General features: G+C 64.1%; 7 protein-coding genes across 7 annotated transcripts; 5 read left to right on the forward strand and 2 right to left on the reverse strand.

The window, feature by feature from the left end:
• Nucleotides 1-562: 562 nt before the first annotated feature.
• On the forward strand, nucleotides 563-985 carry PLICBS_007613 (uncharacterized protein; the record flags this gene model as incomplete). The annotated part of the gene is made up of 2 exons (XM_018321068.1): nucleotides 563-697; nucleotides 827-985. The coding sequence occupies 2 exons, from the start codon at nucleotides 563-565 to the stop codon at nucleotides 983-985; spliced, it is 294 nt and encodes a 97-aa protein (XP_018180965.1).
• Nucleotides 986-1358: 373 nt separating this feature from the next.
• Nucleotides 1359-3114, reverse strand: PLICBS_007614 (uncharacterized protein; the record flags this gene model as incomplete). The annotated part of the gene is made up of 2 exons (XM_018321069.2): nucleotides 1359-2932; nucleotides 2997-3114. The coding sequence occupies 2 exons, from the start codon at nucleotides 3112-3114 to the stop codon at nucleotides 1359-1361; spliced, it is 1692 nt and encodes a 563-aa protein (XP_018180966.2).
• A 720-nt stretch (nucleotides 3115-3834) lies between these two features.
• PLICBS_007615 (uncharacterized protein) lies at nucleotides 3835-4522 on the forward strand (the record flags this gene model as incomplete). The annotated part of the gene is made up of 2 exons (XM_018321070.2): nucleotides 3835-4069; nucleotides 4152-4522. The coding sequence occupies 2 exons, from the start codon at nucleotides 3835-3837 to the stop codon at nucleotides 4520-4522; spliced, it is 606 nt and encodes a 201-aa protein (XP_018180967.1).
• A 977-nt stretch (nucleotides 4523-5499) lies between these two features.
• Nucleotides 5500-6888, forward strand: PLICBS_007616 (3-ketoacyl-CoA thiolase with broad chain length specificity; the record flags this gene model as incomplete). Its single annotated transcript, XM_018321071.2, has 3 exons — nucleotides 5500-5506; nucleotides 5567-5658; nucleotides 5728-6888. The coding sequence occupies 3 exons, from the start codon at nucleotides 5500-5502 to the stop codon at nucleotides 6886-6888; spliced, it is 1260 nt and encodes a 419-aa protein (XP_018180968.1).
• Nucleotides 6889-7062: 174 nt separating this feature from the next.
• On the reverse strand, nucleotides 7063-8571 carry PLICBS_007617 (uncharacterized protein; the record flags this gene model as incomplete). Its single annotated transcript, XM_018321072.2, has 3 exons — nucleotides 7063-7474; nucleotides 7533-8274; nucleotides 8331-8571. The coding sequence occupies 3 exons, from the start codon at nucleotides 8569-8571 to the stop codon at nucleotides 7063-7065; spliced, it is 1395 nt and encodes a 464-aa protein (XP_018180969.1).
• A 1600-nt stretch (nucleotides 8572-10171) lies between these two features.
• Nucleotides 10172-10825, forward strand: PLICBS_007618 (Golgi apparatus membrane protein tvp18; the record flags this gene model as incomplete). Its single annotated transcript, XM_018321073.1, has 4 exons — nucleotides 10172-10208; nucleotides 10263-10278; nucleotides 10381-10476; nucleotides 10525-10825. 4 exons carry the CDS (start codon nucleotides 10172-10174, stop codon nucleotides 10823-10825), a joined length of 450 nt encoding a protein of 149 aa, XP_018180970.1.
• A 2518-nt stretch (nucleotides 10826-13343) lies between these two features.
• On the forward strand, nucleotides 13344-16112 carry PLICBS_007619 (uncharacterized protein; the record flags this gene model as incomplete). The annotated part of the gene is made up of 2 exons (XM_018321074.2): nucleotides 13344-14262; nucleotides 14311-16112. The coding sequence occupies 2 exons, from the start codon at nucleotides 13344-13346 to the stop codon at nucleotides 16110-16112; spliced, it is 2721 nt and encodes a 906-aa protein (XP_018180971.2).
• Nucleotides 16113-16136: the final 24 nt, after the last annotated feature.

Here is a 16136-nt window from a genome sequence, read left to right on the forward strand (position 1 = left end):
GCCACCTGTATGCCGAAGCAGGCGAGGAGGGTGCCCGGCCGCGTGGCTCGTGTGGCGGTGCTCCGCCTCCATCGAACTTCCAGGACCGTGCGTCCGCCACGGCACCTGGCAAGCCTGGGTTGCGCGCGCCCACCACAGTGATGGGTGTTCCCGATTCGGCGCTGAGACAGTACCAGCGGCCCCCACCAATCGACCTGGGCATCGTCTCGCACGGGGCTCCGTCCCCCAAGTTTCGCCGCCGCCGCCGCCGAAAGCAAAGACGACGACCACGACGACTGCGCACCACCGTCACCACCACCAGCGCCCCTGAACCGCCTTCACATCGACACCCAGCGTCGCGCATCCCGCCACGGCTCAAGCTCACACGCCACCACTCTCCGCGCGCACTCTACCCCGGAGTTGAGCCGCCGACGACAATCGACCCCCTAGCACTCGCAACTGCCCCCTGGGCCGACCACCCATCCCCCCGGGGCGCTGCCAAGAGTATCGCATCCCGCGGCTCAACCGTCGCCGACGACACCGACAGAGACGACGCCGCCTGCCCGCCTGCTTACCAGCCGCCATGTCGGAAGCGTACGAGCGCGAGCGCCAGAACAACGCCCGCCTGGACGAGCTCTCGGCCAAGGTCTCCGCGCTGCGCGGCGTCACCATCGACATCTACGACAATGCGCGCGCCCAGGACGTCATTGACAACACGGTGCGTTCCTCCTCCTCCTTCTTCCCCTCCACCCCATTCCCACGTCTGCCCATCCTCGTCTACATGTCCTGCACCCAAGGGACGACGCCACGGATGAACACGCAGGAACGTCGCTAACGGCTCACCCAGTCCGAGACCTTCTCGTCCATGACCTCGCAGATGAAGGGCTCCGCCAGCAGGCTCACCCGCATGGCCGCCTCGGGCAACAAGGTTGCCATCCTGAAGCTCGCCGGCATCATCATCGCCGTCTTCATCGTGCTGTACTACGGGCTGAAGCTCTTCTTTTGAGTCGAGTTGCCATCGAAAGGACCGGATACAGATATCATATCTTGGGCGGTACTTGGAATTGGATACAGCGAAGCGGCGACAAAGGAGCGCGGCATGGGTCGCGGATGCCCGTGGCGATGGTGTACCATACATATCATACCAGGGGGGCACGGGGACAGATACATGGTGTTTGACGGGTGGCGCGGCGTACATACCCTCGGCATAGTTTTGGCGTTAACAAGGCTCTTTCACGTTCGCACTCGGCACACTGCTTCATGCCAGATGAAACCAGCATCTTTTGACGGAACGATTCTACCCTACGTTGCTGTCTAGACTCCAAACATGCAAAACGCCCATAGCATGCCGCCCCCGTGATTATCATCATTCTTGGCTCCTACTGCCAGACGTTGGAGAAGAGGTCCTCGTCCCCGCCGAACCCTGACTGCTTGGGCGCCGCTGCGTTGGTGTTGGCGGGCGCTGCACTGCTCGCCCAGCCGCCAAACTCCTCGTCGGCCGCCACCTTAGGCGCAGGGTTGAAGCCGCCGCCGGACCCTGGCACGATGGGCGTGCTGGCAAAGGCGCCACCGCTTCCCCAGCCCAGGCTGCTTGACGTCGTCTTGGTCAGCTCCGGGCTAGCCTTTGCGGGTGCCGCCGGGGCCGGGGCCGGGGCCGGAGCCGGCGTGGCCCACTCGTTGCCGCCCCACGGATCCGCCATGCCCATACCACCGAATGCGCTCGCAGACGTTGCAGCCGCCGGGGGAGACGTGGCGGGCTTGTTTTGAGGGGATGAGAGATTGAAGACGGAGCTGGTGGATGCGGGAGCCGTGGTCTGGGGCGGCGGGGATGTCGTGGTCTGGCTCACCGGTGATGACAGGTCAAAGAGGTCACCCATGGCCGAGGACTGGGCGGGCTTCGGAGCGGCGGGCTGAGCTGGAGGAGATGAAAACGAGCCGAGCCCGCCGAACCCCGAGTTAGAGGGCCTCTGTTGGTGTAGGGGGGCCACGGGTCCCGACGGCTTGGCGTCGAAGAAGCTTCCTCCGCTCAAGCCGCCGAAAGCGTTCGAGCTGGACGTCTGCGAGTTGGATCGCCCGCTCGAGCCGCCTCCCAATCCGGCAAAGGGGTCAGCAGCAGGGGCCCGGGGCGCGTTGTTACCGATGCTCAGGCTGCTAAAGGCATCGTTGAAGCCGACCTGTTGGGCCATGGGCGGGGACGGCATGCCGCCGAACTGGCCGTGCTGTTGTTGCGAGGCGTGGTGATGGTGCTGTGGTTGATGCTGAGGCTGGGGCTTCGGCGCGGTGGCATAGAGCGACAGAATGGACTGCTTCAGGTCTGGCCGCGACTGTCCGCCGGGCGAGGTGACGCCGGGCGTGCTGGATGGTCGGGGCGGGGCCGTCGAGCCGCCGAGAAAGTCGAGGCCCAGCAGCGAGTCCTTGGTGTTTGTCGCCTTGGGCGCGGCAGGCTCGGCCTTGGGCGCGACCCTGTTGGCGGCGGGGCTGACAGTGCTTGCCCTGGCCGGGATAGGGTCGTCGCCGCCGATCAGGTCGGCCTCGGGGGCGGCGCGCCGCGGGGCCTGCGACTGGCCGATGGACGACTTGCGGATCGACTCTTTCCTCTCTATGGCCTGCTTCTCCTTGACGAGGCTGAGGGGCACGTCGTCGTCGCCGTCGACGTCGAGGGTTGCGGGGTCGGGCATGGGCCCGTCCATGACCCATCGCTTGAGCTCGTACTTTGTGCGGATAAAGTTCTCGATCTTGGCTTCGGAGGGGGCGTGACCGGCAGCCAGCTTGGCTTCCCAATACTTGTTGGCGCGGGCGTTGCCCCAGCTGAGGATGCTCTGGAGCTGCTCATCGGTCCACGAGTCGAGGTCGACGGACTTGACGCGGCTGATGTGGGTGCCCATGCCGCGGTGGATGCCCGAGCAGCGGATGCAGACGAAGACGCCGAGATTCCAGCTGGCCCATCGGGGGTCTGCGCGGCGAGACGTCAGCAGTCCATCATTCAATGCGACGGTGGCGTGGGAGGGACAACGCACGCTTGTTCCTCTTGCAATCGGCGCAGACCTTGTTGGGCTCGAGCTTCAGGAGGCTCTTGATGGTGGCCTGGTTCTGCGCCGCCCGCTCGGCGGCGGGGTTCGGGGCGCGTCGGGACATGATGGGCGTCTTTGCCGCGGCGGATTCGAGGGCTGCCAGCGGGGAGTTCGCGAGATGCTGAGCGCTGCGTCGAGAACAGGCGTCGCGGGGCCGAACCGGGGGGATGGGGGAGAGATGAATGGGATCGTGTGTCGTGTCGAGTCGGTCTGTGGTGGCGGCATCCCCCATTCACCACGGCGCCGTCTTATTTGGGGGTAAATGCACCACAGGCTACCGCGCACAGCCACCAGCCCCTGGCGGGCAGTGGGAGCCTAAGCCTCAGGCACCAACATGAATGTCGCAGCAGGTGTGGCGCGTGCGGCTCAGACGCTGGACTGCTGTGGCGCGGGCCTGCTCACTGCGCGCAGGTATGTCACTGCTCGCGCTCACGTCAGGCTCCAGCATTTACACCGTTTAATTCTGCCGTGCCGCCTGCAGGCTGCAATATCGCCTCTCCAGGCATCACCTCGCCGCCAGAGGACGTTTGCGATTGAATTCTGCCGAGAGTTTGACGCTGCCACCGCGCGCATTCCAGTCGGCCGCCACGCGCCCCCATGCCGGCGGCAGCGGTCCGCTAAAAAGGACCCCTCCGAAATGAATGATGCAACAGATTCCAAACTTGCTTGCCCGCCCGGATTTGTCACCAGCAGGACCCTGAGCTTCACTTAAGCCGCTGCAACGCACGACTGCGCACCTTTATATCAAGCCAGGCTTCTCGCTCAGGAAGCTGTGAAACCCTCCATGCGATTTTCTCCGCTGCTGTCCAAGGTCCTGTTCACCTTTTCCAACTTCACCCGCCTCCGGACCCCGCATCAGATCCAGGCCCATCTTGCCCAACTGCGCCCCGTGCCCTTGAGGTCCATGTCCGGCATCCCCTTCCTAGGCGCACTTTTCGGATCCTCGTCTTCGAGCTCGTCCAAGATGTCTTACCCCGACCAGCGCTCCGACGACGAGTGGCGGGCGGTGCTCAACAAAGGTACGTGTGTCCAAAGCGGCCGACCGCGTTACGGGGTGCCGGCACGAGGCGGCAAGTTGGCAACCCAGGCTCACAAGCGCAGAGCAATTCCGCATCCTCCGTGAAAAAGGCACCGAGCCGCCCGGGTCAGGCAAGTTCGACAAGCACTACCCGGAGGAGGGCGTCTACACGTGCGCGGCGTGCCACGCGCCGCTGTACAAGGCCAAGCAAAAGTTCAAGTCGGGCTGCGGCTGGCCGGCCTACTTTGACAGCATCCCTGGGGCGGTAACGCGCCACGAGGACAAGGCGTTTGGCATGACGCGGACTGAGATTGTGTGCTCCAACTGCGGCGGTCACCTAGGCCATGTGTTCAAGGGCGAGGGCTTCCCTACGCCGACGGACGAGCGGCACTGCGTCAACAGCGTGAGCCTGAGCTTCTCGCCCGACGACAAGGCCAAGGAGAGCAAGGCTTAAGGCTGACATGACGGGTGGACGATGTGATGAGTGGAATGAGCTGGATGCAGATGAGTGCAGGTTGTGGCTCGAGCCGGGCGCTAGGTGTGTCTTGTGCCCGGGCGATCAACGGGTAGCCGTGATGAAGGAGTTGGGAGCAGAGGCGGTGTTAGTCAGTCAACCGAGTCCGAGATTAATGCATTCTGTACAAACTGCCAGCGCCGTCGCGACGCCGCGGTGATGTCGTACGCTCAGGTGACGGGTCCGGCCGCCGGCTCACCTTCCGCTTCGGTGGAAGTCCGGGGTGTTGAGGACCGTTGGCCTCTCTCCGCCCCCGGTCGGCATAACCATGCCGGGCAAGCCAGGCCGGTGAGATCCGCACTCACACAGTCGTTGACTCGTAGGGGTGAAGAGAGTTTAAACAGACACCAGCGCTGGGCAGCACGTGCAGGCAGTGGAAGCCCACACAGCAAGCAGCACAAGAGCAGGCACGCACGGGATTCGCACAAGCGTCGAGAATAATCACGACCCCAGGCTGGGGGGGCTTCGGCACATTCCACCCCCCGGGGCCCCTCGTGATTCGGCGCCACCAGTATGACAATGCCGGGGCGGTCGCTCATGCACAGCAGCCAGCAGCCCGCCCAGGCCAAAAAAAAAAGTCCGGGGCGCCGCTCACCGCGCAGACCTGGCATGTGAAAGCGCAGAGGGGCGACGCATGGGGACTGGAGGGGCGGCGCGGACGCTAGAGGACGGACGGTCGGGGCTAAAGCCCAGGCGCTTCATGTGCCTCGGTCGACCATCGCAGCTGATGTCAGCGGGTCGCTGGCAACGCTGCCAGAGGCGCTGCTTTCGCCGAGGTCTACCGGCCCTGGGCGGGTGGCAGCTATATATCCTCGTCGCCACGGACTTGTCCTGGCCCTCCAACCCCCGTGCTTCATCTCCATACCAAACCTCTCTCCCTCCGTCATCCCCCCTCGATCCAGTCCTCTTCAGTCACAATGGGTGGTGAGTAGCAGAATGCCTGGTAGCTCACTCCTTGCAGCGTCACCAGCTGACAGTCTCAAGCCCTCGACAGAATCTCCCAGATCGGCGGCCAGATCTCTGGCAACCCGACCGCCGGCGGTCGCGACCGGATCCTCGAGAAGCGCCCCGACGATGTACGTCCCTCGTCTTACAAGTAACGGCTGCCAAAGGGTGCACTTCCGCTGACCTCGTATCCGCTGTAGATCGTCGTCACGGCCGCCACGCGCACTGCCTTCACCAAGGGCGGCAAGGGTGGCTTCAAGGACACAGCGGCGCAGGACCTCCTGGCCGGCGTGCTCAAGTCGGTCATCGACCGCTCCAAGATCAACCCGGCGCTCGTTGAGGACATCTGCGTCGGTACGGTGCTGGCCCCCGGCGGCGGCGCCACCGAGGCGCGCGGCGCCTCGCTCGTCGCCGGCTTCCCCGAGACGACGGCCGTCCGCACTCTCAACCGCCAGTGCTCGTCGGGCCTGCAGGCCTGCGTCGATGTCGCCAACCAGATCCGCGCTGGCATGATCGACGTCGGCATCGGCGCTGGCGTCGAGAGCATGTCCACCCAGTACGGCCCCGCCGCCGTCACCGAGTTCTCCGAGCTGCTCGAGTCCCACCCCGAGGCCGCCAACTGCAAGGTGCCCATGGGCGTCCTGTCCGAGGACATGGCCAAGGATCTCAAGATCTCCCGCGCCGACCAGGACGCCTTCGCCGCCGCCTCCTACCAGAAGGCCGTCAAGGCCCAGAAGGCCGGCCTCTTCGACGAGGAGATCACACCCCTGAAGGTCAAGTTCGAGGACCCCAAGTCGGGCGAGACCAAGGACATCACCGTTGCCCGCGACGACGGCGTCCGTGACGGCATCACCGTCGAGTCCCTGGCCAAGATCCGCCCGGCCTTTGCCGCCGACGGCTCCATCCACGCTGGTAACGCCAGCCAGATCTCCGACGGCGCCGCCGCCGTCCTGCTGATGCGCCGCGACACCGCCGAGAAGCTCGGCCAGAAGATCATCGGCAAGTACGTCTGCGCCTCCATCGTCGGCGTCAAGCCCCTCCTCATGGGCCAGGGCCCCTGGAAGGCCATCCCCAAGGCCCTCGACCTCGCTGGCATCTCCCGCGATGATGTCGACATCTACGAGATCAACGAAGCCTTTGCCAGCCAGTGCCTGTGGTCCGCCAACGAGCTCGGCATCCCCCATGAGAAGATCAACCCCAAGGGCGGCGCCATCGCCTTTGGCCACCCCCTGGGCTGCACTGGTGCCCGCCAGGTCTCCACCCTGCTCTACGAGCTGAAGCGCACCGGCAAGAAGGTCGGCAACACATCCATGTGCGTCGGCACCGGCATGGGCATGAGCGCCGTCTGGGTGGCCGAGTAAAAGAGTAGGAGAGTGTTCATGGTGGTGGATAGATCATGCTGCATATCCCTGTATGATAGAGACATGTTTTCCTTTGTGGCATAATGCCGGCCATGTCGCCGGCCGGTCATGAATTGATACCTTACGACCAACTGAATAATTACCGTCCCACATATTGCGAGATCGACGCCGTAACTAGAAGCCCTCGATCTGTGTGCCGACCTTCTTTTCGCTTGCAACCTGAACGAGGTGCATGCCCACCACCAGGTCCATGAGACCCAGTCCCACGCTCTTGTACACAACCGTCCCATCCCGCAGCCAGCGAGCCAGCGAGTCTTCCTTCTTCTTCTCCGTCGTGTCGGACGAGCTGCCCGAGTGCGATCTAAAGGGCAGGGGAAAGCTCGGCTTGCGCGAGTGCCCTGGGGACCGGGATCCCGAGGGGCTCTCAGCCCGTCGCGACTTGTCGCTGTACACGGTGGACATGGACGGTGTCCTGTCGCCTATTTCTAGGGAGTCGGCATCAGCCGAGATGGGCGTCTGCGAGCCCGTCGTGTCGGACCCGGACTCTTCGACGGCAAGGCGGTGCAGCATCACGAGCTCACCGAGCCTACTTGTGTCAGAACGGCTCTAATGGAGAAGGGAGAAGGGGTGAGGGGGGAACGTACTCGACCAGTTGGTGCGGCCCAATCTTGGCTGCCATAATCTCACCGGCCTCCTTGAGTACGCCGTCTAGCGTGTCGACGACAATGACGCCCGCTTCTTCGGCGTGTTTGTGGAAATGCCGCGCGTTCTTGTCGTGGTGCTTGGTCGCCTGGAGGAGCAGCGCCTCGGGCAGCTCCCTCATCTCCGGGGTGTAGCTGCCGACGGCAACGATGAGGCGACCCTTCATGCGGCCCTCACGAGACGTCAGTATGGAGGCGTCAAAGAGGTCCTCGCGCGAGGGCGTGCAGCAGTAGATGACGTCGGAGCTGCGGACCTGCTCCCAGAGCAGGCGCTCGTACTCATGAAAGGTTGGTGTCAGGATGCCAAACTTGGTGTGGGACCAACCCTCGCGCTCCTTGACGGCCTGAGGGATAACGGTGAAGCGCTTGAGAATGGCGGCGGCGCTCTCAGAGAAGCGGCGGTTGATGACGTTAACATGCTTGATGGTGCTGCCGCGCATCATGAGGGCGAGGCGGACGTGCCAGTACGCCTGGTTGCCGCTGCCGAAGACGGTGATGGTCTTGACGTGGTTGCGCCGACTTAGGAGGCAGGCCGAGCTGAGCGCGGTACGAAAGGCCGTGAGCGTGCTGGCGTGGACGAGGCCGAGGGGCTTGCCATCGGGTGAGAAGAGGTTAACGACGCCCGTCGGGCTGATGGGCTTGACCGAGGGGTCGCGAGTGGCGGCCGACGAAGTCAGCGACACGACTGCGCATCACGGTCAGCGACGGATGATTGCAGGAGAAAGAACTCTGCCGACGTACCTTTGCAGCCCATGCCCTCGGGCCCGCACGACGGCATGTACAGCGTCGTAGCCCGGGTGCCTGGGTGATACGTTGTGACGCGGTGCGGCTGCTGATAGACGCCATCGTTGTCGGCCTGCGTGTTGGTCGAGAACTCATGTAGCGCCGAGGCAAGGACATGGCGGAATTCGTCAAGCTCGTTGAGGTCGAGACCCTCCAGGACGGAGTTAACCTGCTCGTCTGTGAGGACGGTAAAGGTCATGATAGCGCGGGGTCGCCTGCGGGGCAGGCGGCGGCGTCGTTGTCGGCGTCGATGGAGGTAGCGTTCGCAGGCACAAGGCAATGACTGTGTCTTGCTCGCTGTCCGGGTATTTCGAGTTGTGATGCGGATGTTGACTCGAGGGAGGGCTGGGCCGACGATGGTGCCGTGAGGTAGGAGGCGTTCCAGATCCGGGCGAGGAGCTGGAAGTTAACGGCAGCCGTGGCGTGCCCCCCCGCCGGAGAATCCCAGCCATCGGCCGACAAAGGCCGACGGGCTGCCGGACGGGGTTCAACGTCAGCTCCGGCCTCGGCACCTAGCCGGCGACCCGACCAACGCGGTCGACGCTGCAAAAGGGCTGTCTGTCCGTCTGTCTGCGCCGGCCCTGATCAATGTGCAAATGTGTCGGCGACTCGGCTCCAGGGTCCCGGGCTTTTCTTCACGATGCAGCGCCTCAGACACGTGCCGACAGCCGCCGGGCCGGTGGCCCTAGCCTGGCGCCATGGCGGTCTACGCTCTGCGGTCTGCATTCTGCAGTTCGGTCTGCGGCGCCCTGGAGCTGAGCTGCGCGACAGCAACGACCAGAGAGCCGCTGGCTGTCGCGCGCTAAGAGCAGCCGCGAACCCGAACACGACGGCAGTTCTCGCATCCGTAAAGTGGCAGCATGCTGGGTCGTCGCGGTCGACGGAGTTGCGACCTGCCAGCGCCTAGAGGCTGGAGCCTGAGCATGGCTTAGGGGCCACGTACCACCGCTACGTCACGCCAGAGAGCAAACGCCCGTGGACAGGTGCACTGCACTGGACATGACACGGCAGACGTCACCAGACATTGGTGATTGAGGCTGGAGACGTGCTCCATCTGGTGCATACGCGGGAACTGGAAGGCAGCAGCGATAGATAATAACGAGATGATGCCCCGGCCCCGAGGGAGCGCATATTTGAACCGGGCCTTGTCCAGCCCCCCGTCCTGCCTCCCGGTCAACCGGCCAGCGACGTGGAACTGTTGAACCTGGAAACATCTCAGCGACCTGAGCCCCCGAAGAGAACCCTGCCCGCCACCCGCTAGAGCGCCGCGCCAGCCCGCCTGCTGTCATTGTCTCACCCCTGCCCGCTTGCCGCCCACAGCGACGACCTTCTCCAACCCGCTAGCGCCACCCGCTCACCTCACCTCACTGCCCCAGCTTGCCCGGGTGCCCACCAGCCTCGTGCTCGGCCCAGGAGGCGCCCCTGGCCCCGCCAAGCACGTCGCCGCTGCTGCGCCTGCCTGTGGCTCCACGCTCAGCAACTGGACCCTCTGAGCCTTGCGCTGGTTGCCCGCCACTGTTTGTGTCTGGTGGCCACTGCACCACAAAGAGGCTACGTGCATCACTTCGACGACCGCTGACATTCCCGTCCCGTCCATCCTCCCTGCCACCCCGACGTCCCGACCATCACGACCGCCGCTCCGCATCGTGTTACTCTCCCGATCATACGAATACCGCGAGCCGTCCGTGTCCGTCGCACGACTGCCCGCGACTGCCATCGTCTCCGAGCGCTGAGCGCCGCCGCGACAACACAAACCCAACGCTGAGCCGTCGCTCCTCGAGCTCGACAAAGCCCTCAACATGACGCTCAAAGAGGAGTTCCAAACGAGAAACTTCAGTGAGTCTACGGGCGTCTAGAAGTGTGCTGTGACTGTAGTGCTGACTTCCGCAGGCATCTACGGACAATGGTGAGCTCGACCGCGCGGCTCGGAATAATGTCCTCGGCGATGCAGACAATCTGCCATCATCGCCGAGTCCTCTCGCATGACTACGGGGGCTGACAATCGCAGGCTGGGCATCTTGTCCATGATCATCTGCCTGGCAACGGGCATCTCGACCATCTTTACCTTTCACATCGGCCTCATCATCTTCTGCGCTTTTGCCATGTGGGTGCCCTGAACTGTGCCGTATGGTCTTGACGCTGACCCTGCCAGCGCATTCGCCTTCTTGATCCTCTTCATCGAAGTGCCTCTGCTCCTCCGCATCTGCCCGACCTCGGCCAAGTTTGACGAGTTCGTCCGCAAGATCTCGACCAACTACATGCGCGCGGCCGCCTACGGCATCATGTGCGCCGTCATGTTCGTCAGCATCGCCCTCGGCCGCAGCGCCCTCATCGCCGCGGGTGTCTTCCTCGCGCTCACCGCCATCTGCTACCTGCTGGCTGGCATCAAGGGCCAGGCCTTTGTCGGCAGCAAGACGCTCGGCGGCCAGGGTGTCGCGCAAATGATTGTCTAAGCGCGGCTTCGACGCGGCAGGCAGCCGGTCCCGTAATACGGCGCTGCCGCCATCATCACCGCCAGCCGGTGCAAAAAGTTGAACGCGACGAGAACGAGAATGCCCGAGGAGGAGCGTATGAACCGAGGCAGTCGATCTGCCGTTTGGGCTGGACGAGGTGATGAGTAGTGGGCTACATATCCGCACGGGATTCGGCGTCTGGAACGAGAAATGTCTGCACTTCGCGGTCGCCGTCGGGCTGGTTTGCCCGCGGAATAGCTGTTATGGCCCGGTGGCTTGAAGGGTGACGAGGTGTCGCGATGATACCACCCCTGTTTCTGCAACTCACATAGCTTGCCAATTATTTGATTCAGGAATGATAGACGAGGTTAAGCTTCAAGCTCTTCGACGGTGCGGGATGTGACGTCTTGGCAGCGCTTGCGCCGCGCATCTCGCGGAAACCGGACGGGGTACGTGGCCATGGTTGCCGTGGGAAAGATTCGAGCCTGTTGTCGAGCGTACTGCAGTCTCAGCTACACAGAAGCGCAGGCAATCGAGGTAAACAGGACGCAATGGTCACGCACGGCAGTAGACGACTAGCATCCGCCGCCGACAAATCAACAGCCGGGTAGCTGTTCACTCGACTGCAGATCAAGGCGGGCGTGCCTGGGCGATGGTGCACCAAGCTCCATCAGCATCGTCACATGTCGTCATGGACCAACGAGCAGCCGCCGAGACGCAGGCAAGCAGGCCGCCCGGGAGAGCACCTCCGCGCGGGCGAGAAGCAAGCGAAAACCTGCGCTGGCAGGTCGACGGACAGGCAGGCCCAGAGGGATTTATCCGCCGCAGCAGTCCGAGCACGGGCAGGAGGCGTCAGAGCACAGCCCAAGCGAGATACAACGTTAGTATTGCAATGCATGATGTGATCGGGGATGCGTCTGATCGAAGCTGGGTTCGCGCCGTCGACTCGCGGCGCGAGCTTCGATGGCTGCTAGGCCGCTACACCAGGAGGCCCCAGCGAGGGGCTCGCACGGTGCGGCGTAATCGCGATTTGCTCGCCTGCAAGTGGCGGGACGAGCGCTGAGCCTGCACTCGATTGGCACGCGCAGCCAGGGGCCCGCAATGGCGGTGGCGGTAGCGGGTTAACAGGCTACCAGTCAAGCTTTTCGATCCAGCACCGCGGCGTCGCGCGGCGGCCGCCGTTGAGCTCCGGAAAATGGCTCATCTCGCCCCCTTTGAAGTCGCCGCGGCCGCTCATCACGGCAATGAGCCCGTCCGGGACATTATTCCCTTCAATTCGAGATTCTGGAGCTCCGTTGAGCTCGCTCGGGCTAGCGATGCAGCGCTGGTCACATGAGGTGCAGATGGCGGAAGACTTTGAAGATCAGTTGACGTCCGCTTGCAGCCACGGCAGCGCTGGGAGTGGGCTGGTGGGGGGGACTGCGGGGGAGACGCACTGTGAGCCAGGGACCGAGGCGCCTGGAATCCATGACGGGGGGTGGGTGGCAGCCCAGGCGCGCGAGGAGGGCTCCCAGAATAGCACAGCAAGCAAGCCGCCGCAGCTCGCGACATTGTCAATGGCAGCTATGGCTCCCTTGGAGTGTCAGGTAGACTGGCCGCGTGTCCCGCGACGCTCGCCGTGGCCGCGGTCGCCGCAGGCTTTTGGCTCTGAAACCGTCCGAGTCTGCGAGGCCGTTGGGGAGGGCTGCGATGGCTGCTGCCGGGTGCCTGTGGGACCTGACTTGCCTGAACCTGGCCCTGTGGCTTGCCCGGCTCACCCATGCCATGCCACGCATGATGGGGCCATGACTTGTCCACCAGGGTACGGTGCGCCGGGGCGTGCGGCGCACAGTGGGTGGAGCGGTCGCTGGGCCCAGTGACGATGCGGACCCAACACAGCCGGCCTGGCCAGCTCTCTTACAAGAACGCCGTTGCTGCCACGACGCCACGACGGCCACAATCCCGCACTGAACGTTGTCTTGCTCGCCCTGCGTGAACGCATTGCAGTCTCGAAAACCAGCTTCATGTTGTGGCAGTAGCGCTCTCCCCGCCAGGTATCGCATGCCAGCAACGCATACGCCCTCCCGTCTTGTAAGTGAGCCCGTTGTGTGTGCCCTCCCTGCCCGCCTCCCTTGCCAGCAGGCGACCCAACAACGGCTGCAATCGGCAGTCTTATCAGCGCTCTCGGCTCGCTTGTCTTTACCGTGCTTATCTCGCTCGGTGAGCGACTTGCGGTCAACGGCAGAGATAAATACGGTGCCATCCATGCCCTGCTGTGGCTCCGGCTCTGCGTTTCAGGAGCTGAACCTGTGTGGTCGTGGAACGGGCCGCTTATCATGCGTCACCGTCCCTCGCCGCGCCTGCAATCGAGTCACCGCCCGACCTCGCTTCGTGCCAATTGCTGACATTCGCCCTCTCTTTGTCAGTTTTATTCTGTATAAACACTATCCAGCATTGATTTAATTCATCCCCTCGTCCCTTTCCCCAACAATCGAGCGATTCGACCCAGCGAGACCGATCGAGCATGTCAGCAGCCGCCATGCAGCAAACACCAGTCGTGCCGCCCGGTCCGTCCAGGGCGACGGACAAGGACGCCTCCCCGGCAATGCCCAAGATCCCTCCGCGCCCTGTCAACAAGCGACTCGACCGCTCCGTCTCGCCCAACCCCGACCGCTTCGCGCCCTCGCCCCTGAACAGCGGCATCGCCCCGCGGGACCCCAAGGCCGCACGCCTCAGCGCCCACTACGCCCACAAGGAGCATGCCGAGGACCCTATCGAGCGCTCCGGCAGTGTGCCGATGCCCTCGGTCGGCGAGGAGGGCGTCGAGTACAGCGCCGTGGCCAATGAGCTGGAACACGAGCGCGCGACGTCCCCCGAGCAGACGCGCACCATCGGCGAGGACCTCAAGCTCCACGCCCCGAAGCCCTCGCTCCCTGCCGTCAGCGCCAAGCAGCAGGTTATGGCCGTGACCCGGACCGACTCGGACAGGGCTGCGTCCTTTGGCATCGGTCGCCCCACGAGCGACGCCGGCGAACGGTCCGGCTCGCGCAACAGCTTCAGCCAGAAGAAGCGCCCGAGTAGCACTCTGTCCACCTACAGCGACCACCAGACCGAAGACGAGCACGGCATCCCCGAGATCGGCCAGCGCGTGCCCATGAACCCTCACCTGGGCGACGTCCAGGCCCCTTCTCCCGGCCCCGGCGCCGAGAGCAACGGCAACAAGAAGCACCACAGCCGCAAGCACAGTGCCACCCGTCTCCCACCCGGGAGCTACGGCCTTCACGGCCACGGAATGACGCCCCAGGACAAGCTCGACAAGGCCTACTACCAGAAGCATCCGGAGGCTCTCGAGAGGGAAAAGCACACCCCGCTACACGATCGCCAAAACGACTATGCCATGAGCAGCTCCGATCTGAACAAGCTCGTGCGAGACACGGCCAACCGCCAGGCTGCCTTAAGTAGGTATAATGATGGTTTTTCAAGGCCATCTGCTAATCATGGATTAGGCATCGCCGATATGCGCGGCACGCCCACGGATGAGGTCGCCTTCCAGGCTAGTGAAGAGTACGCGACGCGCATGTCCTCGCGCCCCACGTCCATCATCGCCAAGGATGCCACCGATAAGGCTAAGTCTGATGCTGAGGCGGGCGACAAGCCCATCCACGTGGACGATGCTAGGCATCCCGAGTTCTATCAGTACGGAGACGAGGACAACGCTGAGGGCGGCGAGGAGGAAGAGTACACCGCCCCCATCCTGGCCCAGGATGAGGTGCTCAAGGAGAAGGAGCGCAACCACCACCACCCCGCTGTGCGCCCTCACCTCGAGCGCCGCCGCAGCTCGCAGAGCTACGAGGAGGCGCCCAGTCGCCCCACGAGCCGCCCCAGCAGCATCCGCGTCACCATCTCTCAGCCCGAGTATAGCGCGACGACGCTGGAGGACGTGGAGGAGTACGAGCCGCTCTTCAACGACGAGGGCAAGGAGACCAAGCGGGCCGAGAAGCCCAAGCACGAGCCTGCCGACGAGAACGAGTGCCGCCACCACTTTCCCAGCAAGGATATTTGGGAAGACGCCCCCAGCAGCGTTCACTACACGGCGACCGTGTCGACGCCCGATGTGCCTGACCAGAACCGGAGACGGTCTTCGGCCTACCACGAGGACCGCCCAATTACCCCGGCGCAGGCCTTTGCCCAGTACCAGGAGCAGCTGGCCGAGAAGGAGGCCAGCGGGCGCGTCAACAACTTCCTGCCTCTGTCCGAGGACAAACCCACGTGGATCAGCCACCAGCCGCACCTGCGGACCGAGCGCGAGCGGCCGTCTTCTGCCCGGCGGTTCCCCAGCCGCGATGTGTGGGAAGATGCACCAGAGAGCCTCTGCTACGAGGCGACCATCTCCGGATCGCCGACGGAGGACAAGAAGCCGGACATTCCTGCCCGGCCCGCGAAGAAGCCGTCTCAGACGTCGGAGCCGCCTAGCATCCCCGAGCGTCCGCAGGCTCGGCAGGGGAGCGGCGACGACTCCGCCAAGGTGCGGCCGCCCGTGTCCGACAAGCCGAAGCCTCAGATCCCTCCTCGGCCCACTAAGAACTCGTCGGGAGATTCGAAGGACGGCTCCTTCTCGAAGCCGAAACCGCCGGTGCCTAGCCGGCCCGCGGGCAGCAAGATTGCGGCGCTGCAGGCGGGCTTCATGAGCGACCTGAACAAGCGGCTCCAGCTCGGACCGCAGGCGCACAAGAAAGAAGAGGTTGCGAAGGAGGAGGAACCCGTCGAGGAAAAGGAGAAGGCACCCCTGTCGGATGCGCGAAAGGGTCGTGCTCGCGGTCCCCAGCGGAGAGCCCCAGCCAAGAGCCCCGCTGCAGCTCCTCCTGCAGCCGCGCCGACATTATCCTTCTCGCTGCCGCAGGTGTCGTGGTCAATTGACCCCGAGGGCGGCGACATTGATATCGGTGGCGAGGCGGAGGCCGAGCCCGGGGTGCCAAAGGTCGAGTCCCTCGTGTCAAGTCCGGAAAAGACGGTACCTGAGGAGCTCCCTGAGGCCCCTCTGGTCGAAGAGCCCCCGGCCGTGAGCATTGCCGCGGAGCCAAAGGAGCCTGAAGAGACGGCCAAGGTGGCTGAGCATGTGCCTGAGCCGGAACTCAAGCAGTCCGAGCCGAAGAAGCCTGTCGAGACTGCAAACCCGGATGGGCCGCTCAAGGAGGAGACCTTGGCGGCCAACATGGCGGGCGAGAGCATTTTGGAAGCAACGGTCAAGGAGGAAGACGGCGGTAATGAGGTTGAGCCGGTCGAGGTACACGATGACGTGAAGCCGTAGCGGAGGGATCGCGTGGGTGTTGGT

Source organism: Purpureocillium lilacinum (assembly GCF_023168085.1).
Source record: "Purpureocillium lilacinum CBS 284.36 DNA, scaffold_5, whole genome shotgun sequence".
Classification (NCBI taxonomy): domain Eukaryota; kingdom Fungi; phylum Ascomycota; class Sordariomycetes; order Hypocreales; family Ophiocordycipitaceae; genus Purpureocillium; species Purpureocillium lilacinum.